This window comes from Bos indicus x Bos taurus, chromosome 11, assembly GCF_003369695.1.
Source record: "Bos indicus x Bos taurus breed Angus x Brahman F1 hybrid chromosome 11, Bos_hybrid_MaternalHap_v2.0, whole genome shotgun sequence".
Lineage (NCBI taxonomy): Eukaryota > Metazoa > Chordata > Mammalia > Artiodactyla > Bovidae > Bos > Bos indicus x Bos taurus.
In genome coordinates, this window is record NC_040086.1 from 71,657,096 (window position 1) to 71,682,554 (window position 25,459).

At 45.4% G+C, this 25,459-nt stretch overlaps 1 protein-coding gene across 3 annotated transcripts in view; it reads right to left on the reverse strand.

The window, feature by feature from the left end:
* Window positions 1-25,459, reverse strand: part of SLC4A1AP (solute carrier family 4 member 1 adaptor protein) — a 75,640-nt gene that overhangs the window by 27,460 nt on the left and 22,721 nt on the right. Inside the window, exon 14 of one of the 3 annotated variants that reach the window (XM_027555776.1) lies at window positions 11,691-11,766. The exons of 1 other annotated variant lie outside the window; for it this stretch is intronic. In XM_027555776.1, the coding sequence (XP_027411577.1) occupies window positions 11,714-11,766 (53 nt within the window). In that variant the 3' untranslated portion in view covers window positions 11,691-11,713. Of the gene's footprint in view, window positions 1-11,690; window positions 11,767-23,651; window positions 23,994-25,459 lie in introns of those variants that run through there. One more of the 3 variants, XM_027555777.1, reaches the window with a different exon arrangement.

The window sequence follows — 25,459 nt, forward strand, 5'->3', positions numbered from 1 at the left end:
GCTAGGCTGGGAGCTTGAGGTGGGAGGCAGAGCAGTGGGAGGCAGGTGCACCCCCAGGATGGCTGCAGGGCCAAAACAGGGACTTGGGAGAAGGGTGTCCTACACTGAGGACTGATTCAGAGTGAGAGCCTGTGAGGGGGTTGACAGCCTCTCATCATGGCCCCATAAATCTTTAGTTCAATACCACTACCCTATACACACATGCCCTACCCCACCCCTATGTCTGGAGGAAAAAGTTTTTTTCTAGAAACTGGTAAAGGGGCTGAATTTTACATTCTATTTGCTGGGGTCAAGATAGCTCACAAGCAAGAGAAGGCAATCTGTGAGGTGTCAGTGTATGCATATTTGTTCTATCCTTAAGCATCCCCAGGGCTTCCTTGGTAAAGAAACACTAAAGAATCTGCCTGCAATGCAAGAGACCTGGGCTCAATCCCTGGGTTGGGAAGATCCCCTGGAGATCCTTCTCCAGGGGCAACCCACTTCAGTATTCTTGCCTAGGAAATCCCATGGACAGAGGAGCCTAGCAGGCTACAGTCCACGGGGTTGCAAAGAGTTAGACCCAACTGAGTGACTTTCACTAAGTATCTCCAATATCTAGAATGGTGATTGGCACACAGCAGATACTCAGAAAATATTTGTGGAGTAGATATATACCATTCCTCATGTACGCACTCTTCACTGTGACCTCCTCCTTCAAAGTCTGCTCAGCATTCACCAAGACTCTGCTGTGACTGAGCCAGATCCTCACTCAGAGCACTCAGTGCCCAGCCCTGCTGCCCCAGGGAGGTCCTCACCAAGATTTCTGCTCCCCTCTCCTGTTGGAGAGGCTGGGAGATAAGATGTATCCCGAGAAAGCTCTCTAAGCTCTGCCAGTGAGAGCGGGGCAGGGGGTGGGGTGGGGAGGCCCACCTTTTTTGCTTACAGCCAGGGCAGGACAGAGGACTTGTCCACTTGGTCCGCCTGGTTCTCAATGCAAGGCCTCAGGTCTGCCCCCTACTGTGGGAACGAAGGAACTTCGCCCAGAGCACCAACTCCGAGCTGTAGCACTTTGCTCTGTGCCAGGGTGAAGCAGCCACTCTCACGTGTGTTAGGATAGGTGACTCTGGGCAAAGACCTAACCTCTCTCAGCCCCAGGTCGCTCATCCATAAAGGAGGAGGCAGCTCCCTTTCTGCACCCCTGACCGTGACTTGGTGAGGGTCAAATGAGCTCAGACATGGGAAAGCACCTTGAACTCTAAAGCCCAGGCCAGATGTGGTGCTGCTGTTTTCTAACATAGGCCTCTGAACAAACACACACCTACACTACCCCAAGTGCAGAGCTTATACCTTCATTTTCCTCCAGTCCTCAGCCTGGGCCCCACTGTGCAAGCTGCTGGTGGCTGGGAGCGGTAGGCTCCTGGGGCCACCAACTGGGCCTGGATGCAACTGACACCTTGGGGGATGCTGATGGCCGGAGCAGGAGAGCCCCGGTCCCCTCACTAGTTAGGCCTCACAAGCAGAGGCAGCAAGCTGTCTATCCAGGTGGGGAGCCACAGACATGTGGAAGGTCACAGTAGCTTGGGTTCGATGCTAGTTAACCAGAAGGTGGGAGGCCATCAGGGCAGGCATGTCTCCCCATGCAACCCTGAGCCCCACATGAAGTCCCAGGGGAGGCTGAGGGATGCAGAGGCTGGGTCTTATCGTGACCTCAGACAAAGGAAAATCCCTGAGGCCTTAGTAGGCAGGAGGTAGTGAGGCACCTCCATGGATGTCTGTCCTGTGTTTAGCAAATAAAAATACAGGACAGATACCCAGTCAGACCTGAATTTCAGATACACATCAAATACTTTAAAAATATAAGTATATCTCATGTTTGGGATATACTAAAAAAAAAATTTTTTTTTTTTTTTTTTCAATCTGAAATGCAAATTTAACTGGACATTCCCTATTTTATCTGGAAGTCCTGTCACCTCCACCAATGCCCGAGGGTAAAACGGCTCAGGAAGCCCGGCCCCTTCCCAGAGCCTGGAGCCACAGCTCACTGGAGGTTCCGGGAACTCTCCCAAGAGGCCACTCACTGGCTGCCTGCCAAGACTGTGTCCTCAGTTGGTGACCCGCATAGCCCAGCACTGGGCAGAAGAGGAGAAGGACCACGACAGAAGGGGGAGCAAGGGGTTCCCTCGGGTGCTCATGCTTGCCTCTGTGAGGTGACAGTGGCACGTCTCCTTCACAGGGTCTTGTCCACACGGATGGAGGTCAAGGTGGGCAGTGCTCTCACTTACTGCAAGCCCTCTTCCTGAGCGGCTGTTGTTGCAGGGGCCACACATGCCTTCGTTCAGGGAAAGCAGGGAAAGCACTCCTTCCCTGGCTCAGCTCTTAAGTGTGGTGTCCCCTGTGTCCCTTCCTCTTCCCCAAAAGCCATCTCACCCTCTGCTTGGCTCCAGTCACCATCTACAGAGAGCTCCAGGCCTCTTTACAGGAATAAATTACAATTTTCTCAGGGTTGACATCATCCCAGGAGCCACTGCTCACAGGTAGATCATCCACTCTCAACTGAACCATGGAAATAGCCTCCTGGCTCCTTGGCATGCCACCCTCAGGTCCCCCACTTAAAACCTCTCATTGGAACCTCTCATTGGTCTTGGGATAAAGTCAAAACACCTCACCCATCTTCTGCTCTAAGGCAGGCACATTTCTTGTCATGTCACAAAGTGGCCAGCACTGTCCCTCTTCCCCAGCCCACTGTCCAGTCAAAAGCCTTGCAGTTGCCCTAACAGCTCTGCCCTTCCCCAGCAAGCCTCTTGCATCACAGCCCTCAATGCTCTTCATGAATTCCTTTAAAAATTTCCTTCATTTCTGTGACCTTCCATGTCCTTCCCTGTAGAATGGTGATGTTTACTACCCTGCCAGGCTTCTTAGAGTCCCAGAGAATCAAATGAGAAAAGGGATGTAAAACTATTTTGTAAGCTGGGAAGTTGTGAGATGCAAAGAACAGAATGACGGGTAATCCAGAGAGGCTTACAAGCCTCCCTATAAGCTGACCTCAGATGCCCACAGGAAGGACAGGGGACAACGAGGGAAAGGGACCAAGGAAGTGATGGTATGGAGCAGGTATTTGAATGGGTGGGTGGGTTGAGCCTCGATGGGGGCTGCTAGTAGAGCAGCCATAACGTCCACATGGGGTCTGGACCTGCATGGGGACTCCTGGGGAGGCAGGGTGGTGATGAGGGGTGTAGGAGAGGGGGCTGTGGCCCCTTCCTTCCAGCTCAGCAGGATGAGTCATCCGGAGCTGCCGGCCCAGATCTCACCTTCCTCCACTGGAGGCTGGGCTGAAATGGTCCAGAGGATGTGCCCAGAGCATGGAGACGGCAGTACAGAGGGTGAGTCACAGAGCTGAGTCAGAGCCCACTCAGCCCTTTTCAGGGCTCTGACGAAGGCTGTGCCAGCAGAGTGGCATTCTTCCAGCCTTGTCCCTTCATACACACACACACACACACACACACACACATTTCTCCAGATCAACTGGATTTCTCCAGATCAACTCAACATGCCTCCCCTGACTGCTAGCCTCACTTATTTCCCATTGTTTCCCAGGGTCAGTGAAATCCTACTGGTCTCCAATGTAACAGATTCACAGCAGGGGGAATGAGGGAGGGAGCTGGTCTAAGACACAGCCCCTCAACACTGGGACAAGCTGGGCAGTCACTGCTCGAATACCCCATGTCCTAGGGGGAAACACTGAGCCTAAAGATGTATCTATGAAGATTCTACCAACATTCTGTTTTCTTCTTCAAATTCATATGGAAGCTTTGACACATGTAAGCATAACCTGAGCTCATGGTCACAAAATAGGTTCCAGTCTGATCTGTCCATTTTCAGTATGAAGACTGACTTTGGGCTTTGAATCTGTAACAGAAAGAACAGCTTGCCTGTATCAGAGAAGATACAATAACAGGACTGGGATGACTTAGAAGTCATCAACTTCAATCTAACTGCTTCATTTATAGAGGTAAGAACTCAAATCCAGAGAGGAAAAAGGAAGCAAAGTCTTTTGATAATTTCCAACGATTCCACAGTTCTTAATGAATATAACATTTACTACAAAAATAAACCATATTACCAAAAAAAATGAAAAAGAAAAACTGCATTAATCCCAACACTCTTAACATATCAATGCTATCATTTTGCTACTATTTCTTTACTGTTTCTTTTTGTACAACTGTAACCATGGAATGAATGAAAGTTGCTCAGTCACATCCAACTCTTTTCAACCCCATGGTCTGTCCATGGAATTCTCCAGGCAAGAATACTGGAGTGGGTTGCCATTCCCTTTTCCAGGGGATCTTCCTGACCCAGGGATAAAACCCAGGTCTCCTGTATTGCAGGCAGATTCTTTACCAACTGAGCTACAGAGGGTTTCCAACTATAACCATACATGCATATAATTTTGTATATTACTTTTTCACTTGACTTTACTTTCTCAGCATTTCCACCATGTTATGAGAGTCTTCAAAACCATCATTTTTAATGACTATATAGTATTCCAGCATGAAGATGGTCATAATTTTTTTCAAGACTTGTTTAACCATTCTTTTATTGAAGGACATTTAAGTCATACCCAAATTTTGCCTATCATCATGCTAAATATTACTTTTCCACTTATTTCCTTGATTTCAATAGACTTCCATAAGTTGCTCTAAAGTAAAAAGTGTGAACATTTTTAAGTCTCTAAATATATGTTAACATATTTCTTTAAGATTGTACTACTTAGGGATTTCCCTGGTGGTCTAGTGGCTAAGACCCCATGCTCCCAACAAGGGGGCCTTGGCTCAATCCCTGGTCAGGGAACTAGACCCCACATGCTACAACTAAGAGTCTGCATGCCACAACAAAGATCAAAGATCCCACGTGCGGCCAAGACCTGGCACAATCAAATAAATAAATAAACAAAATTTCTTTAAAAAGAAAGATTGCACTAGTTAAACTATTGCCAGCAGAACAAAGGCCTATTTTCCCTGCCTCTTTACCCTCCATTTAATACCATGGCTTAAAATAAATTACTTCATCCATTTCAACAAGTTACCAAAATGTAAATGTTTCTACCTTCTGACTCACCAATTCCCCTGCTAGAATTAAGGAAATCATCTAGTGTGTACTGACATGTGCAAAGTTGTCCACTGTGGAGTATAATGGTGAGATACCAGGTATCTTAAAATGGAGAAGTGCATTAAAAGTCTATGCAGAGGGGCATTATTGGGGAAGACGTCAATGTTTTACTTTAAACACTTCTGTGTTGTTTTAATTCTTCCATGAGCATGTATTACTTTTTTTTTTTTTCTATTTTCTTGGCTGAGCCACATGGCATGTGGGATGTTAGTTTCCCAACAGGAATTAAATCCCTGCCCCTTGCATTGGAAGCACAGAGTCTTAACCACTGGACTGCCAGGGAAGTCCTGAGCACGTATTACTTTTATAATTAGCAATGACAAAGATATTTCCATATCGGAAAGAAAAAAAAAAAACCTTGCAGAAACCACCAAGTTTTCATTGCAGTAAGTGCTGGTTCAGTATATCAGAACCTCTGCCCTTAAGCCTTACATGACCTCAAATTTTCTGTCAAATGGTAATGATACTACTAATGTCATAGGGTTATTGTGTCACTTAAATGAGATCATTCCTGTAAAATGTTTAGCACAAAGCCTTGCATTTAGTAAGTATGAATAAATGTTAACTACATTATTATTTCCTTATGACATTTTTTTGAGTCCCCTACCCACAACCTTAGCCACTGTTTCTTACCAAGATTCCAATAACTCCCAGCCTCCAGGGAACAAAGCCTGCATGAAGCCACGTTAGCCACATACCTTCCCTGAGAATTCTGTTTGGCAAATCATCAGCCATTAACCCCAGAACAACACAAAGGCGTGATTCGGGAGGGAGCGAGTGGTCCACGTATGTGTGTGGGCAGTGCACTTGAGCGCGAATGAATGCCCCTTCATTCCAGATGGTGATGAGGACGCTCAGCACTTCAGACTGGCAAAAATGAGAACACTTGTTTTCAGAAGAGCAACAGCTGGGGGGAAAAACAACCCAGAGAAGTAAAAATAAAACTATCTGATTTTTTAAAAAATTGAAATTTCCAAGCACTCATCATGCTTAGAATCTCAAATACCTTATGCTTATTTTCAGAAAAAAAAAAAAAAAATCCACTTTTTTAGAAAAAAAGAGCTGCGTAGAACAGCACTAAGCTGAGAGGCAATGGTGTGTGAAATTCAGTTAGGACCTGCAGTTAGACCCCCTGGGCCCAAAGCCTGGCCCTTCCCCTGACTAGCTCCGTGAATATGGCCAAGTTAATTCATCATTTTCTTTTTTTACATAATTAAAAAAATTTTGTTTTTCTTTGTCTGTTCCTCAAGGCATGTAGAACTTCTCCAACCAGGGATCAAACCCAAGCCCCCTGCAGTGGAAGGAAAGAGTCTTAACCTCAGTTTCATCATCCATAAAATGGGAACGATAAAGATACCTACTTCGTGGGGTTGTGAGGATTAGTGAGTTAATATGTACACATAAACGCTCTATAAGTAGTGTGGCCATTACTGTTTTTGTGCCTGGCTGTTTGCTCTGAGTATGTATGCACGGGAGAACCAACAGTCAGGGAACAGTTCTGAGAGTCCTCTCTATAGACGTGGCCATGGAAGGAGGGCCAGCCCAGGTCTGCAGGCAAAGGTTTTGTGTGGTCTCAAACCTTCCTGAGGCCAGAGTCTAGGTGAAGGACCCCCACCCCTTGCCTGGGGCCTTTCCCAAGGCACCAGGCCCTGGCAGTCTCATAGAGGAGGGAAAGGGGCTGGGCTTGGGGTGGTAGAGGGGTTACTACAGTCAGGCAGAGGGAGGCTGACCTTGAGCACTGCTGCTCCTAGAATGACCTCTGATTACGTGGCCCAGGAAGGCAGCAAGGACCTGCGGGCAGCTTCCTGTCTGGAGACCAAGGCCTTGCAGTCCAGGGGCTTGGAGGAGAGGGGCAGGGCCAGTGGGAGGGGGTGGAAGTGGAGGCGCTGCTGTAGGTGACAAGCCTGGAGGGGACTCTGGGGGAAGGACAGAGGAGGGAGGGGTGCTGAAAAGGTAGAGGGGGTGGCCAGGCTGAGGCAGTGGGCAAGGTGAGAGACCGAAGGTGCTGGAAGGAAGAGGAAGGGGAGAGGGGGCTTTGTGTGTGTGTGTTAGGGGGTGGTGAGAAGGAAGGGGGAGGTTAGGGGGACGGGGGAGGTTAGGGGGACGGTGGAGGTGTGTGGGCGGGGGTCGGGAAGACGACCAGGACAGCAGGGTCCCTTCTGCTCCTCAGACTGTGGCTGTTTTCCGAGGCTCCTTCCCTCCTCCCCAGCAGAAACGCGGCCTCGGCCTTTCTGGCCTTTTCTGGCCCCATTGCTCATCCGCACGCCTCCTCCTCCGACGCGCTTGTCAGGCAGCCGCTGGGGAGGACGCGGCGGGAGCCTCAAATGCCACCTACTCCCGGCCTCTCTCCCAGTTGATGCTTCTATTTTAGGCACCACGTTATTTCCTGCTGTGATTTTTTCAGCCTTCTAATTCAGGCTCTGAGGTAAGCCGTGACATCCGCTCCGGCTCCCCGCAGCCTCCCCCTCCCGTCCCCTGGAAGCTGTGCCTCCTCGACCCCTCTCCGCTGCACCCCAGGGACTTCGGGGACTCACTCAGCCACGCCCACCCCAAAAAAGAGGCCTTTAAGGAGGAGGGACATTTCCCCTGTTCCGGGTGAGAGAGGCCGGCTAGAATACACTTCTAGGCAAGGATCTGGAAAAAAAAAAAATGACAGGGAACCAGGATAAATGGTACCACTGTGTTCCAGATCCACCAGGGGGACTGCAGGGGCTTCCATTTCAGTGGTTTTCAACTTTGCCAGGGAGACAAGTCCCCTTTGAGAATCTAATGAAAGTTATGCACCGTCTTTCCAAAAAATGTCCTTAGGCAACTCCCATCCCTCCACTACACACACACACACACACACACACACACACACACACACACACACACACACACACACACACACACACACACACTTCAGTTCTGCCTCTAAGGACAGGGCTGTGCATGAGACCCTAGGTGGCAACTCCCATCCCTCCACTACACACACACACACACACACACACACACACACACACACACACACACACACACACACACACACACACACACACACTTCAGTTCTGCCTCTAAGGACAGGGCTGTGCATGAGACCCTAGGTGGCAACTCCCATCCCTCCACTACACACACACACACACACACACACACACACACACACACACACACACACACACACACACACACTTCAGTTCTGCCTCTAAGGACAGGGCTGTGCATGAGACCCTAGGTGTCCCAAGACCCCAGATTAAAAGCTCCAGCACAAAAGAACTGAGTACTCATAGATGTATCTCTTCTCACCAGTTTCCTCCCAACCATGCTCACCACTCCCTTCTGCTGTTCCCCTCCCCTACGTAGGCCTCCTTTTTTTAATCAGTGTGTCTATATGTTTAAGGATTTCACTCCCAAATGGGCAAAGGGAGGCTAGATTGTAAAGTGCTTACTGGGGGTTGGGGGCATGCTCTGGGTCTGCATTCTGATTCCTCACCTGGACCTGCCTGACCCTGTTATCACCTCAAACTCAACATGTCTAGAAATAAATTCTTCATCATTTCCCATCCAGCTTTTCCTTCCAGCTCCCCTTCTCTGTTTGGGTCATGACCTCCTCCTGGTCACCCAGGCACAAAGGATCCACCAGCTTTGACTGTTCTCTTTCTCTCTCCTCCATGCAGGCATCCGACCCTGTCCATCCCCACTGGGGGATGTCTCTCTGGCCTCCACCTCTTCCCTCCCTCTCTGTCTCCACTCACCTAACCCTGGCTCTTGGCTCTGATGGCTGAAATAGCTTCCTGGCTAGTTGTTCTGCCCACAGTGTCTCCATTCTTTAAAATAAGTCAACTTCTGAGTCAGGTTCCACCTCTACTAGAACTTCCTTGACCATCTGAACTACTCTAGCACATCTTTCCTGTTCCACTCACTTTATCAGTACATATTATCTTGCCAGGTGCTATATCTCCTTTTGCTGTTTCTTTCTTTATATATATTTATTTATTTGGTGTGCCAAGTCTCAGTTGTGGCACACAAGATCTTTGATCTTCATTGTAGCGTGCAAAACCTTTAGTTACAGCATGCAAACTCCTTTGAGACATATGGGATCTAGTTCCCCAACCAGAGATCAAACCTGGGCCCCCTGCATTGGGAGGCACAAAGTCTTAGCCACTGGACCCTGAAGGAAGTCCCTCCTTTTGCTGTTGAACTTTTGACCTTTTTCACCGTAATGAGAAGCTCTTGGAGCTCTTTCTAGCTCCTGATCTGAGCTTGCCTGGGACCAGCTGCATGCCCGGCACTGCACCCTGGCATGTAACACGAGTGTTTCTGATCCCTCATTGTCCCCCTATTTTTCAGTCTGGCCACTCCAGCCCTCTTTTATTTATTTATTTATTTTAATTAACTAAGGAGTGCCTTCCACCAGAAAGCAGAGAACCCAAATCCCAATGCCTGGAGCTACCAGCAGGTCATGAAATGTCAGCTTACCCAGGTGTGAGCTGACAGGGTATGGAGGAATGTAGATCCCATGACCCCACTCCAGAAGGCTTGCTGCAGCCCAGCCCCCACTTCATTGCCACTGGGCTCAGTGTGGCCGGATTGTACAGCTTTCCCAAAGAAACACCAAATGTGGATTCTTACAGGAAACGTCCCAACTTTTAGAACACTGTGCAGGACAAACAAAAGACACAACCTTAAGATAAATTCAGCCTGCAGGTAACCCTAGACATAAAGGTTTCCTGCCTTGTAATTATTCTTGATGTGGCAGAAAGCACTTTGGATGTGAGGTTTCTAGTTAATAGTTATGTCAATAATAAGCCATGTGACCTTGGGTAAGTTATAGTCCTCTCTGGGCCTCAGTTTCCTCATCTGAACAATAAAAAAATCCTATTAAATGATCCCTAAAACCTTTTCAACATAGTTATTCTCTGGTTCTGTGGCTTATACCAAACGGTAATTTTAGGATTTCCCTCTTTAGGGAAATCCTGTTTAATTGAATCGTCTGGCAAATGAGATTTACCCTAAATACACAATGAACATAGATAACCACATTTCAAAGAACTAGAACACAATAAGTCGTTGGTTAACTGAAATTCTCCAGGGTTAACTGGAAAACCCCCTTTTAATCAAGCTTATTGTTAAAAGACTTTCTAAAATACCGGAGTTCAGTTTCCTGCCTTTCTAAGCACGGGACATGCAGCCGTGCTGGGCAGGCAAGGCGAACTGTTGAGTCAATGTCTGGATGGCCCTGCCACCTGGGCCGCAGGGGCAGTAGCAGAGCTGAGGGAGGTCCTCTCAGGACACTCCAGCCAGGGGGCTGCTAGGGTTCAAGGACCAGCTGGCTGGGGCCAGAAGATCACCGCAATGGGACCTCATCAGCCTCTTTGCAGGACTCCAGGGCTTAACATCCACGTGGGGAGTGGGAATTACCTTACTCTTAAGCTGGGAATTCATTGAAAACTGGCACTGGCGGGATGTGTGTTGAGGCTGCAAGCCATGACATGACCCCAAGCTCCTTCCCTCTAAAAAGAGTAAGAGTGTGGAGCCCAACGGATCTTAGTCAGAATCCACACTCTTCCACTCCTAGATGTATAACTTTAGGCATACACCTCCACTCTTCTGATCTCAGTTTCTTCAACTATAAATTGGAGATTATAGTACTCTTTCGAAGAGTGGTTACGAGGGCTAAAAATATTGTGTCTGCTTAACGGCTGGTGTGGTGTTTGGGACTTAGTGCTAGATAAGGAGAAATTCTTATTCCATTAGGAATTTTTTTTTTTTCTAATTTTATTTTATTTTTAAACTTTACATAATTGTATTAGTTTTGCCAAATATCAAAATGAATCCGCCACAGGTATACATGTGTTCCCCATCCTGAACCCTCCTCCCTCCTCCCTCCCCATACCATCCCTCTGGGTCGTCCCAGTGCACTAGCCCCAAGCATCCAGTATCGTGCATCGAACCTGGACTGGCAACTCGTTTCTTACATGATATTTTACATGTTTCAATGCCATTCTCCCAAATCTTCCCACCCTCTCCCTCTCCCACAGAGTCCATAAGACTGTTCTATACATCAGTGTCTCTTTTGCTGTCTCGTACACCGGGTTATTGTTACCATCTTTCTAAATTCCATATATATGCGTTAGTATACTGTATTTATGTTTTTCCTTCTGGCTTACTTCACTCTGTATAATAGGCTCCAGTTTCATCCACCTCATTAGAACTGATTCAAATGTATTCTTTTTAATGGCCGAGTAATACTCCATTGTGTATATGTACCACTGTTTTCTTATCCATTCATCTGCTGATGGACATCTAGGTTGCTTCCAGGTCCTGGCTATTATAAACAGTGCTGCAATGAACATTGGGGTACACGTGTCTCTTTCCCTTCTGGTTTCCTCAGTGTGTATGCCCAGCAGTGGGATTGCTGGAACATAAGGCAGTTCTATTTCCAGTTTTTTAAGGAATCTCCACACTGTTCTCCATAGTGGCTGTACTAGTTTGCATTCCCACCAACAGTGTAAGAGGGTTCCCTTTTCTCCACACCCTCTCCAGCATTTATTATTTGTAGACTTTTGGATCGCAGCCATTCCATTAGGAATTAAAAGCTTTTATTGCTTAAAATCCAGTCTGATTTCCCAGGTCGTTTTTTTCCTTTTTTAAAATTAATTTTTATTAAAAAAAAAAAGAAAAAAAAAGAAAAAAAAATTAATTTTTATAAGAACACAGTTGCTTTATAATGTTGTGTTACTTTCTACTGTACAGCAAAGTGAATCTACATATATCCCCTCACTTTTGGACTTCCTTCCCATTCAGGTCACCACAGATCATTAAGTAGAGTTCCCTGCAGTATACAGTAGGTTCTCATTAGTACCTATTTTATACATAGTATTAATAGTGGTTATGTACTGGTCCTAAGCTCCCAATCCTCCACCCCCTCAGTTTTTTTCTTAATAGGGTTAGAAAGTCAGTATCAGTCACCTTCCATTCTCCATGATAGACATCTGAGAAACAGTTTACAGAGTCAGATGTTGTCTCTTGCTTCCTCCTCCCTTCCATCCTATGCTATCATTCTGAAATACAGACACCAGCCTTAAAATCAGAGCCAGGATCTTGATTTTACAACTAATTCTTGATTCAGTCAACAATCATCAACAGGTGGAAAAGTTCGGGGCTTCCTTGGTGGCTCAGTGGTAAGAAATCCATCTGCCCATACAGGAGACATGGGTGTGATCCTTGGTCCGGGAAGATCCCACATGCCGTGGAGCAACTAAGCCACTGTGCCACAACTCTGTGCTTTAGAGTCCGGGAGCTGGAGTTACTGAGCCCACATGCCAAAATACTGCAGCCCGAGCTCCCTAAGTCTGTGCTCTGCAACATGAAAAGCCACAGCAATGAGAAGCCCTCACACAGAACTAGAGAGTAGCCACCTCTCGCCGCATCTAGAGAAAAGGCCGAGTAGCAAAGAAGACCCAGCACAGCCAAAATCAAATAACTAACTAATCAAATAAATAAAAAATAGATGGAAAATTTTATTGAGGGCAGGCTTAAAGTATCTCTTCTTAAATTACTAATTACAAAGCGAAAAACAGTAACTTTACCACAGAGAAACCTGGCCGACACCTCCCTACCCAAATGATGGAAGTTAACGTCACCAGTTCCGGGACACACAGAGATCACGGTGGCTCCTGATACAATGCACTGAGATGCACAGTAGCACTTCTGTGAGACTCCTGCCAACTGAGACTCGTTAATCCAATCACTAACAAACATCAGACTAACCCAAGCAAAAGGACATTCTACAAAATGACTGAGGGATTTCCCTGAGGGTCCAGTGGTTAAGACTTTGCCTTCTTAGGGTGTGAGTTCAATCCCTGCTCAGGGAGCTAAGATCCCATGTGCCTCAAGGCCAAAAAACAAAACATAAAAAAGAAGCAATGTTGTGACAAATTCAAGAAAGAGTTTAAAAATGGTCCACATCAAAAAAAGTCTTAAAATGTATACCATAAAACAACTAAAGACATGTAACAATTAAATAGAATTAAAATTAAAAGATGAGGTCCAAACTCAGCCCTGCCAACTGCAAGATACTTAACATCCTCTGGATATCTGTCTCTTCACTCCAAAATGTAGAGAACAGCAATGCCTCTCCCCTAGGGCTATCTAGAGGACTAAATAAGGTAGTCCATGTAAAAAAATACAGCCCATGCCAAATTCCACAAGTATATGCTGCTAAATGCAAACAGAAATGCACATGAAAAATGAAAAAGAAAAATGCACACAGAATTCTTGCCCTCAGGTAGCTGATACTCAAGTCAAAAAGGTGAAAAAAATCAATGACTAAATGAAGGACAGACATGCATACAAACTGCCATAAATTCTATGAGGGTGATGCAGTGTGGCCTGAGAGACACGGAGAAATGGGGAAGCCTATCACTTAGAGGGTAGGCAGTGGAAATGCAGCTGAAGCTGAGCCTGGAGGAGGAGGAAGGAGGGGTTGGTGGTCTAGGGGATGGGGACAGCAGGAGCAAAGGCCCTGAGGTGGTGAGAACTAGTTACACACAAGAACTGTGACCCTGTCTCCTCAGCCGGAGCATTTATAAGCCCTAGTATGTTCCTGGAGGGAAGGGACAGGCAGCACAGCACCCAGCAGACTGGACACTCGGTTAGTGTTTGATGAGTGAACGAGTAAACGGATGTCCTTTGGTTTCAATATTTGCCACGAGGTGATCTCCCCTCGGAGAAGGCAATGGCACCCCACTCCAGTACTCTTGCCTGGAAAATCCCATGGACAGAAGAGCCTGGTAGGCTGCAGTCTATGGAGTCACTCAGAGTCGGACACGACTGAGCGACTTCACTTTCACTTTTCACTTTCATGCATTGGAGAAGGAAATGGCAACCCACTCCAGTGTTCTTGCCTGGAGAATCCCAGGGACGGGGGAGCCTGGTGGGCTGCCGTCTATGGGGTTGCACAGAGTCGGACATGACTGAAGCGACTTAACAGCAGCAGCAGCAGATCTCCCCTCTCTCTGCCCTCAGCTGCATTGGGTAGTGAGAAGAAAGGAGGCTTCTTTTGAACTCGCAGCTCTGGAGTTTTCCTCTCTGTGGGCAACTTGCTTATATCACAGAGCTAGGAGGGACCCCTCAAGCTGCCAGGCTCCCACCTCTCATGGCTGAAGGAAGAAGCCGAGGCCCAGGCTTGGGACAGACTTACCGAAGTCATGGGTCTGGTTGGGGGCCCATGTCTGGTGCTTTCCCAGCCCCACAGCCTGCCTTGTTTATTTGTTCAACAGGTTTGTTCAACCATGGCACAGCCTGTTCTGACTCTGGAACATTTAAGAGATGAGCCAAAAAATCAGAGAAAAATGGTTTGCTCTGGGAGTTAAGGGGCGGGGCAGCCAGGGTGGGAGATGGGGTTCCAGCCAGCTCTGGGGCAGAGTTTTGGCTTGACCTCTGCTATCTTTTTCCTTCCTGCCGTTGGGAACCAAAGGGACTCCAGTGGTATTTCCTGCCTCGGTTTCTCCAGGACCATCACATGACTAGACTCAACTATAAGATTCCTGGTTCCCATCTCCACCCTCATCAGCTCCATCCCAAACCGCAGCTTCCACCCCACTGAGTTCAAGCCACAGCTTGATGCCCTTGACCAGCCCAGGGATGGAGCTGCTGGGCCCAGCACCTGGATCGCTCTGCGCCCTCTGCCTGCAGGGATCTCTTTCTTCCTGCCTGTGACAGCTTGCTTATCTTTCTAAACCAAATTGAGATGTCACTGCCTCAAAAACCTTGAACTGATTCCCCAGGTGGACGGCCAGCTACTTTTCAAGTTTTAAAAAGCCCAACCAGGATAAATAGGATAGCAAAAATGCTGAATCTCTTTGCTTTTGTGTGACTAGATATTCAGTGTCATAATGTTATCTTGTGTTGATCAGAAGCACTTATTTGCAGTTACATAAATGTCTGATTACAAAAAACTTGGAAATGAACACCTTACAAATGCAGTTTGTTTGGCTGACAAGATAATTCATTTAAATATTAAGTTCAGGGTAGCAGAAGAGATTGGTGTGTGTGTGTGTGCGTGTGTTAGTCACTCAGTTGTGTCTGACTCCTTTCAACCCCAAGCACTATAGCCCACCAGGCTCCTCCATCGTGGAATTCTCCAGGCGAAAATACTGGAATGGGTTGCGTTTCCCTTCTCCAGGAGGTCTTCCCGATGCAGGGATCGGACCCCCGTCTCCTATATTGCAGGCAGATTGTCTACTGTCTGAGCCACCAGAGAAGATGGTAAGGACAACAGCAAGCTCCATGGTAAGGTGAGTCTAAGGTCCCATGTAGCCTTTTGATACACACAGCTGTCTCATTTCCCCAAAAGGCCTGGTACACAGTAGATGCTCAGAAAGTATTCACTGGATACTGTACGTGAAGGTGCAGCGTATATGAGGATGACAACACTAGGGTCACTGAAGCCTCTGTCAACTCTAGTGGCTGTCCCTTGGGGACCAGATAAAAAACCAGTCCAGGAGCTGTCCTAGCCTCAGGGACAGCTAACTGCCAATCCTTAGGGTTCACCCAAGTAGCGCTGAGATTGCTCAGAACCCGGGGACAAGGCTGTGTATTCTCGAGCCCTCCGGGGAGTAGGGGCAACAGCCTGGATTCCGATGCCCATCGCAGCCACCTCTGCCCCTCTGCTCCAAGCAGCTCCCCAAGAAGCAGAGTCTGGCCAGTTATGGGAGGTGCTGTTCTCCTTCGCTTCCAGCATTAGCTCAGACCTTAAAAATCACAGCCTGGCGCCTGCTCTTCTCATGACAAGGAAAACAGGAGATGTCAGAAGCCTCCTTAGGTATCTGGGAGAGAACAGCTCCTTCTGCTCCCTCCCTTCCTTGTATGAGGTCATTGAATCAGGATGACAAAGCAAACAGTGACGTGTTGGGACTTGTTCCTGGATTGATTCCAGGGTTTCTCCAGCCCCTCCTTCCTCCTCCTCCTCAGAATGGCAGGCCCAGATGTGGACAACAAGCAGGACTGGACTCGGTCCTTGGGATCTGGGAACCGGATGCTAGTTGAGGGGCCCCCTCTGTGGTGGTAAAGAGGAGATCCCAGGGAGAGCTGGGTGCAAGTGGGAATCGTGATACAGCACCACTGGACACTTTTCCAGACTTCACTGTGCTTTCATTTGTTCTCATTTGAGTTAAGGAGGGCAAGAATTCTTCTCTGACTTTACAGATGAGAAAACCAAGACTTGTTTAAGGTCAGCAACTTAGGGCTTCATGGCTTAAGGGTCACAGAGCCAAATATGAAATAGTTTTGTGACTTCAGCATCTTCCCACCTCATCACAGTCCCTTTTTAAAAACTCTATTTATTTGGCTGCGCCAGGTCTTAGTTGCAGCATGTGGGATCTTCAGTCTTCACTGCAGCAGGCAGAATCTTTTAGCTGCGGAATGTGGGATCTTAGTTGTAGTCTGGGATCTAGTTCCCTGACCGGGGATCAAACCTGGACCCCCTGCCCTGGGAACACAGTCTTAGCTACTGAACCACCAGGAAAGTCCCACCACAGTTCCTTGAACTTCACTCAATGGTATACCTGTTTCATTCCACCATATTGTTACTTAATGTTCTTCTTTAAATAAACTACCTTAAAAGCTGACCTCATTCTATGCAACATTACATATGTGTATGTGTGTATAAATAATAATGCATGTATTTATATTCACAACTACTAAAATTAAACATGTTCGTTCTCCTCCCCCAAAGTCAACTTTCATAATGCCAGCGATGCTGGTGCACACTTTGAGAAACTGTCCAACTGTCCTCCGCCCTCCCTGCATTACTAATGATGGATTGTCACAGGCTGGCAGCCAAGTGGCTGCCCTTGTTGAAATGTTCAGCCAGTAGGATCACTCAGGGCCACCACTGTCGTTGTTAGGGCTGTGCCTCCAAATCACAGAACTACTAAGACAGAGGGGATAAAACAGGTCATAGAATCCAACTCCGAAGGGACAGAGTCATATACAGCACACCCATTCACAGTCCTAAAGGTTAAGGGAGCAGCATGCAGAGGCAAAAAGACAAATGAGCTGTAGTCTTTGCTCAAGAAACTCACAAACCTTACAAATATAAACAACTGAAAACTAGAAGGAATGAGCAAAGAATCTGGAACTACGGTTCCACCATGAACTTGGCATGCCTTTGAGCAAGTTGCTTCATTTTCTGAGCCTCAGTTTCCTTAGACAAAAGGTGCTAATAGCTCCTCTTTTTACTTTTAAGACAGATAGCAGCAGCAGCAAACTCCTCCATAGAATATTTGCATGAAGACTGGAGGATGACTTTCTCCAGGTGAAACGAAGCACCAAAAATAACAGGCTGGGAAGAGATCTGGGGAGCTTGTCAGAGTCCCTAATTTGCTGCTTCCAGGTCTTAGGCCTGGGAAGACTCTGGTGACCTGAACCAGCTTGCTGCCCTGAAGTCTTTCAGAATCCTGATTGTGAAAGAGTTCAGGATCTTCTTATTCTTTCTTCTGCTTTGAAACGTTTGTCTTCTGGCATTCAACTCCTGTATAGCGATGGAGCTTTACTGCCCTCTTGTGGTCACTCCCTGACATAGTTGCATTGACTTTTGAAGGGCTGTGCGTGACAGCCTGAAGAAACCAGAGCCAACCATCCAGATCAAGATTTTCCAGGGCCAGCAGAGGACTTAAAGCCCAAATTAAAGCCAGCTGCTGTAACCCAGAACTCCTTGATGGGAAGGGGTAGTTCTGCCCGATTTTTCCCCAAGTAGGACAGGAATCCAGGCCTCTGCCTGCATTAAGACTGCTAAAATGGTAGGTGCTGAGATTATCCAGCTTGTCTGCAAAAGTTCTGGAAACAAAGAGCTCTAAGGCCCCTTCTCTGCCTGGAAAACCCAATGGTAAGAAGGGCCAGGACTTGAACTTGCCCTCCAACCCTCAGTCGTGTAAAGCAAGTTAGCTGAGCACCTATTTTGTGAACTGGTAAGTTCCATGAGGTGCAGGTGGGGTACAAAATAAGATAGTTCCTGTCCTCAACTCATAACGCTTACAAACGTAAATGGCCCAAGCACACACATAATTAACAGCTGTCAGGCCATCCAAGCAAGAGCCATCACAGAAGCAGAAATACAGTCTGTAGGGCTGCTGAGGAGAGGGGGGTTTAGTGACAATCAGGATGATCAAGGTTTCCTGAAGATAGTGAGACTCAGGCTGAACTTTTGAAAAATGGGTAGGACTCTACCCAGTAGACACAAGCCAGGACACTGCATGCTGCATGCCCAGGTGCTTCAGTCATGTCCAATTCTTTGTGACCCCATGGACTGTAGCCCACCAGGCTCCTCTGTCCATGGGATTCACCAGGCAAGAATCCTGGAGTGGGTTGCCATGCCGTCCTCCAGGGGATCTTTCCCACCCAGGGATAAAACCCCAGTCCCTAGCGTCCCCTGCATTCTTTACCGGGTTCTTTACCACTGGCACCACCTGGGAAGCCCAAGAGGACCACATTCTGGGGAGCTGATTATGTATCAAGAATGGCTAAAGTTTTTATAGACAGCTCAGTTATTTAATCTCCACAACAATACTCTGAGGTAGCTCATATTTTCTCTATTTAATAAACAAGGAAACGGAGGCTCAAGGCCATGTACAGCAAGGCTTGATGGACAATATGGTTAGAAGTAAAAGGTCTGTTCAGGGCAAATCTATTGTTACTAGAGTATAGGGTACAGGTGGTTGGGTGGCAGAAAGGGAAGCGATAAGAGCATATGGGAATCAGTTATGATCAAAAATTACAGGAACCCTATAATACAGATTCTAAAGCCTCAAATGAATTTGGATAATGGAGAGGCTTTTGAGGTTTCAGAGATGAGGATTCTGCTCAGTGATGTACTGGCCAAGAAGTTCTTTTGGGTTTTTCTCTTTTTAGGAGAGCTCAGAGGTGTTGACAAGAGCTGGATGAGGCACAGACTAAAGGAAGGGAAATCTGGGAGGAATCATGAGGGGAGTGGAGCTTGGGTCAGGGCAGGGGGTGATACAGAGGAATGAATCCTAAAACCTCTACATGGAGAAATTTTTAAGATTGACTTGGGGTCAGTCTTTTTTTAATGCTAAAAGAAAAAAAAAAGAAGGTACTTTAAATGGCTGAGCAAAACAAAATCACAGTGTTTGGTTTCAGACAAAGACCTCAAGAGATACATGTTTCATGTTATATACTACCCTCTACTACAAACATTTAGACACGATGGTTATAGAATCCTTTTCCACTAAAGGCTTATGAAGCCTGCAGAAATGCTTCCTCAAGAGATATAAGATATACACTTGATTTATAAGATGCTCTTTCACGGGTTAGATGGCAAGAAAAATTGTCCTCTGCAGGAAGTAAATAGACTTTTACTTTTAAGGATAAATGAGGACTCTAAATGCTACACTTAAAATTCCATATCAAATTGGCAATTAGCACAGTCAGAACCAAGGATGTGGACTAAGTTTAAAAGGAGAGTTATTCTTAAATCTTTTCCCATTTTCCAAATAGAAATCTATTCAAAGTCATACCATCAATTCTATTGATATCTCATTAAAATGAATTACAAATTCTATGAAGACTCGAAATAAAGATTGATTTGGGGAATGAAGAAGGTGGAGTTACACTCAGTGGGAACCACTGTTCCCATCATATGCTGAGCCCTCAAACCTGTCATCCATGCTGGGTCCTCTTTGGGGGACCCTATAATATATAATATATATTATAATTTTGGGGGACCCATATAATATTATATGACCCTATAATAGAAGTCTCTCTCAGTCCCACCCTGGACTGTGCTTGCACCAAATCTCTAAAACAAAGCAGGGCAAAGTCCTCTCAGATTGCTGAGAAGAAATCTTGAAAAATGGTTCTCAATGCCCACATCAAGTGAGGCATCTCAGGATCAAAGAGCAACCTGTCACGAGAAGACGCCATACTGGCTTGATGCTGTGACCCACCCTCCAGAAAGGTCAAGGAGAGTTTTACGTCATTTCCCAACAGTTCATCAAACCTGCTGGGTCCAAACAGGGGTGGACCAAACCTTGCATGAGAACTCAGCCTCAACAGGGGTTTGGATTCCTGCTTTTGATTGCCACAGGGCTGGCAGGCTTCCCCCTGGCTCCCATTCTCAGGAAGCCGTCCACAGCTGCTGGTCACTTGTCACACCCTTTCTGGGAGGTGGCAGCATTTCAATGGTAAAGCAACAGATCCCCCAGGCTGTGGATGATTTCAAAGTTCAATAGATAGGAACTGTGTCATTATTTCCCACATAGTTAACTCCTTCCAGTTCCAGTGAAGTAGTAACGGGTAAAGGCTCATAATGGGCTACAGGTAAATAATGGGACTTCATACTTTCTATCCTAGATTGGGACAATTCCAGGGGAAATTTTTAGAGCAGGCACTCAACAAACATTTATTGCATATACCAGGTACTGTGCAAAATCATTAGAAATGTCCAAAAGCAGACAGAGATTCTGTTTAAATTCATGCCACTGACCTTTTCTTTCCAGAATGCTGCTCACTGTAGCACTTACTTTTTCCCCAAATAAATGAGTACCTGTAGCCAAAAACACTGTTCCCCATACCAAAGATTTGGAGACCAGTTGTCCAAGACTGGAGGCTGCCTGCAAAATTTCTGCCTGCCACCTGGTCTGAATCTTAGGCTCAGCTGGTGAAGACTGAAATTGTTCTCAAGCCCTCTTCTGAGATCCAGACCTCTTTATCCAACTGTTTTCTAGATATCTTTACTTAGATGTCTTAAAGGGACATCAAGTTCAACTTGTCCAGATGACATCTATGATATCCTCCACCTCCAGCAGGTCCTCCTCCAGTATCCCCTCATCTCAGCAAACAGCATCAGCCATTCAGATGTACAAGCCAGTGACTGAGGAATTACCCTCCAGCCTCCTCCCCCTTTACTCCCAGACAATCCATCACTCAGTCTCCGCCATCTTACTCGTTAAATTGTTGCAAGGACCCCTTTCTGTCTCTGCATCTTGATCTCCACTTAATTCAAGCTGCCATCGTCTTTCAGCTGGATATCTGCAGCAGACTCCTGACTGGTCTTCCTGCATCCTCTTTCCTCTTCCATCCTTCCTCCCACCGGTAGCTTGAGTGTTCTTTAAAAGACCCAAATCTGACCATTTCACTATCACTGACATCCCAGTGGCTTCCCATTGCTCTTTAAATACAGAGGCAGATGTGATGCAGAATTCCTAAGGAGGCCACGAGAGTAGACCAGGGACACCCTGCTCACAGATAACCTGTTGAATTCTTGGTGTTAACAATATTTTTTGTAATGTCTAATAACCTTGCCTCCATTTCTGTGCAAAGGACACTGGATCACTTAGATTTTGGATAACCAAAAAACTACAACCACATAGTACAGGAGCAGGTAATTAGCCTTTTGATTAGAAACTTTTCAAATATCCTGAAGAAGTTTAAGGAACATCTTGAATCTAATGAGACCCTGAAAAGTGAATTAGCCTAGAGCTGAGGTTGGGCCAAGCCTGGCCTACCACCTGTTTTTATGAGTAAATATTTATTGGAACAGTCACACTCATTCATTGTATACTGTCTATGCCATTTGCACTCCAACAGCAGAGCTGAGTAGACACAACAGATTGTATGGCGTGCCAGTCTAAAATACCTGGCCATTAATTAAAAAAAAAAAAAGGTCTGCCAACTCCACTTCAGAGGTTCTCCACTATGGTTGTACATTAAAATCACCTGGACTGCTTTTAAAAGGGATTGACCCAGAGATTCTGATTTATTTATTTTTGGCCACACTACACAGCATATGGGATCTCAGTTCCTGACTGAACTCGTGTCCCCTGCAGAAGTGCAGCAGCCTAACCACTGGACCACCTGGGAAGCCAAAGATTCTCATTAGATTGATCTGACATGGGATCCAAGTATTAGAATCAAAAACTTTTAAAATTTCCCTAGGTAATTTTAATAAGCAGCTACAGTGGTGAATCACTGATACAATCCAGTCTCTCACAGGTAAGTCAGCCCAGATGTTATGATCTTTTTTGTGGTGAATAACAGCTACTAGTATCTTCAAAACTGTGTAAAGCACATCTGTCTACATGGTCTCATGTGATCCTAGAATAAACCCGATATCCAAAGAGCTAAAAGCATTACTGTCCTGGCTTCAAACAGGACAGAACTGAGGCTCAAGGAATATAAGTCATGTCCCCAAAGCCTCCTATTTGATAAAAAGAAGCTAAGATCCACGTGCTGGTCTTTTAAACACTGATGTTAACTGTACAAGTTACATGTTTATATTTTATTTTGGCCAATGGAATCCTACTTGCTCTCATGCTCTCCAGACATAGGATTGTACATACTATTCCCAGAACATTTAGAAATCTGCCTTCCTAAAGCAGACTGTGCTCTGTGAAGCACCTAGGATTCCTCAAGGTCACTGTGAGAGTAGAGTGAGGAGAGGAAGATATGCATGCAGGTGTATGTATGTGTGTACATCCAATCCTGATGCCTTCAACTCAACCAGAGTTAGGTATATTTTTAACTGTTCAAGTATTAGGATTGCACATGCAATTTTGTTTAAATAAAGAGTTTTACCTTTGAAGATCAGTGATCCGGATTAGTCCACTATTTAGATCTACAGTGGCATGGCCACTCTGCCCCCAAATTCCAGTCACTCCTTACATCAAGTTCTTGTCTGTTGGTCTAAGTGAAGTCCAAAATAGTAGTTTCTCTTAATGCCAATATTGGTATTGTTTTCTGAGAAGTCAGACTTATTTTTAGCAGGCCAGACATCTGTCAGGGTAACTGAAGTTTCTCGTTACTGCTTCCTGCCCACCTCATCATCCCGTAGAATCCACACCTCATCCACTCCCTCTCGCTGGGCCACAGCCTTTCTCCTGCCTGCTTACTATGTCTGCCTCCAGCCAAATCCACAGGTTTTCCACCTTGCTTCCACTCTTAGGCTTTCCTTTCCTGTGGAAAAGAGGCACTAATGATGGGAAGCGGGAGTGGAAATAGACATAGTTCTGCATTTCTTCATGTTTCCAGAGAGGAAGGGACTTTTATTCCCCTCGTTACAGAGGTGAGAAGCCCCACAGGGGGCAGAAGACATCCAGCTTTTCATTCTGTGACCTTATTTGCACCTTTCCACAGGAGGAGTGACTAACCCGATTGGTCAGAATCCAGGATATTCAAAGGGCTGAGTTTCTATCAGCATTGGTGCCTGAGTGCATGAGGTGTGCTATGTGTTCCTGAACTGTGTCCTGGTAAGCCAGGGTTTGTCCTCAAACTTGGCAGGAGGCTTACAGTGGGAGGGAGTAGGAAACCCCCACTGTGTATCTATTCTTAGTTCCAAAAATGACAGAGAACCCAGGGTTATGCCCTGGCATGACCTCCTATTTCAGCACTTACTTGAGAAGGCAATTATCAGTGAATCCTAGAGCCCATCTGACAAAAACACCCTATTGCTCAGTAAAAGCATAGTCCCTAAAGCTTAAGAAAGACATTGTGGCCTTAAATAAACATGAGACATTTTCAGCTTCTTACTTTAATAGACTCATGTCTCTCACTTTACTAATTCTCAAAATATATGGTTCCTTTTTACATACATACACAAACACTTTTAAACATAAATATCAAATTCAAGAGAATCAGATAGGTAGGTAAATTTAGGAAGCTAGGAGTACAGAAGAAAATGCCAGTCACCAGATTTTACAAATGAGCATCTGAATTCCTTCTCCGGACATTCAACTTGATATATTATCCTAAATATCCCATGTCACATGGTCCACAAGGTCTTCCTTTAAGATTCAGAAGCAATCAATACCCATACTTGTCATTAAGATGGGTCCTGCCATCTCCACTTTGGCCTATATCAGCATAAAAAGAAACAAAGAAAAATAGATAATTCACATTTCCAAGTCAGGAGGGAAAAGATATCCAGTCATCAGTGGGCCAAAAAGTAAAACAAATAGAAATATGACCTTTTGTATATAATTTCAAACTACAGTCTTTTCACCACTACTCTAACATTTACTAGCAAATAAAAAGCAAGCATTTTAGTACCTACATTTCTATTAATTGCTAGCATATTAGAAATCCAACCCACAGAAAAAGCAACTTGTGGTAAGTACATGGGGAAACAATTATCTCATATACTGCCTTAAGTGAAAGTCACTGAGTCGTGTCCAACTCTTTGGGACCCCATGGACTATACAGTCCATGGAATTATCCAGGCCAGAATACTGGAATGGGTAGCCTTTCCCTTCTCCAAGGGATCTTTCCAACCCAGGGATTGAATCCAGGTCTCCCACATTGCAGGCGGATTCTTTACCAGCTAAGCCACAAGGGAAGCCCAAGAATACTGGAGTGGGTAGCCTATCCCTTCTCCAGAAGATCTTCCCAACCCAGGAATCGAACCGTGGTCTCCTTTATTGCTGGATTCTTTACCAACTGAGCTATCAGGGAAGCCCTATATTGCCTTAAGGGTGTATGTATGAACATAAACTAGTACAATCCCTATAGAACGCAATTTATACTATCTTAAAAATGTTCATAGCCTCTGTTCCAATATGTTGACTTTTATGAGTTTGTTTTCTACAAGTGCACGTCTACACTTGCAAAATTATACTTATTAGAAGTTACTTATTGTAGACTTATTTGTAATGGCACAAGACTGGAAAGACCGAAAATATACATTGAGAGAACTGATTAAATATGTAACGATATATCCATACCATAAAAAAAGAACTATGTTACCATAAAAAAAAAGAAAAGAAATCTGTAAGCAGCTATGGAAGGATTTCCATATACTATTAAGTGCAAAACAGTAAGGTATAGGATATACTTCCATTTACATTAAAAAAAAAAGTGATGAAATTTTATTGCTTTCAAAATCATTTTATATAATGTATATAAGAAGTGGTAAGAAACTGATATTTGGTTGTCTTTAAAGGAAAAAAACTGAGTAGCTAAAGCACAGCTAGAAGACTTTTTTTTTTTGCCACTTTACAGAAAATTTAAAACATACATAAAAGTAAAGAGAAAAATATAATGGATTTCCATGTACCCAGAACTCAGCTTCAACAATTATCAGTATGTGGCAAATCCTGCTTTATCTATTGCCCCTCCTCTATCTTCCCTCATCCTCCACCACGGGATTATTTTAAGCAAGTCCCAGCTATCATTTCATCTGCAAACACTTCTATACAGTACAATATTCCTGGAAGATAAGGACTTTCTCTAAAAAAGATAACTCAATATCACTCATACTTTAAAAAAAATTAACAATAATTTCCTAGTATCATCAAATATCTACCTATTCCTCCAGAAGGGA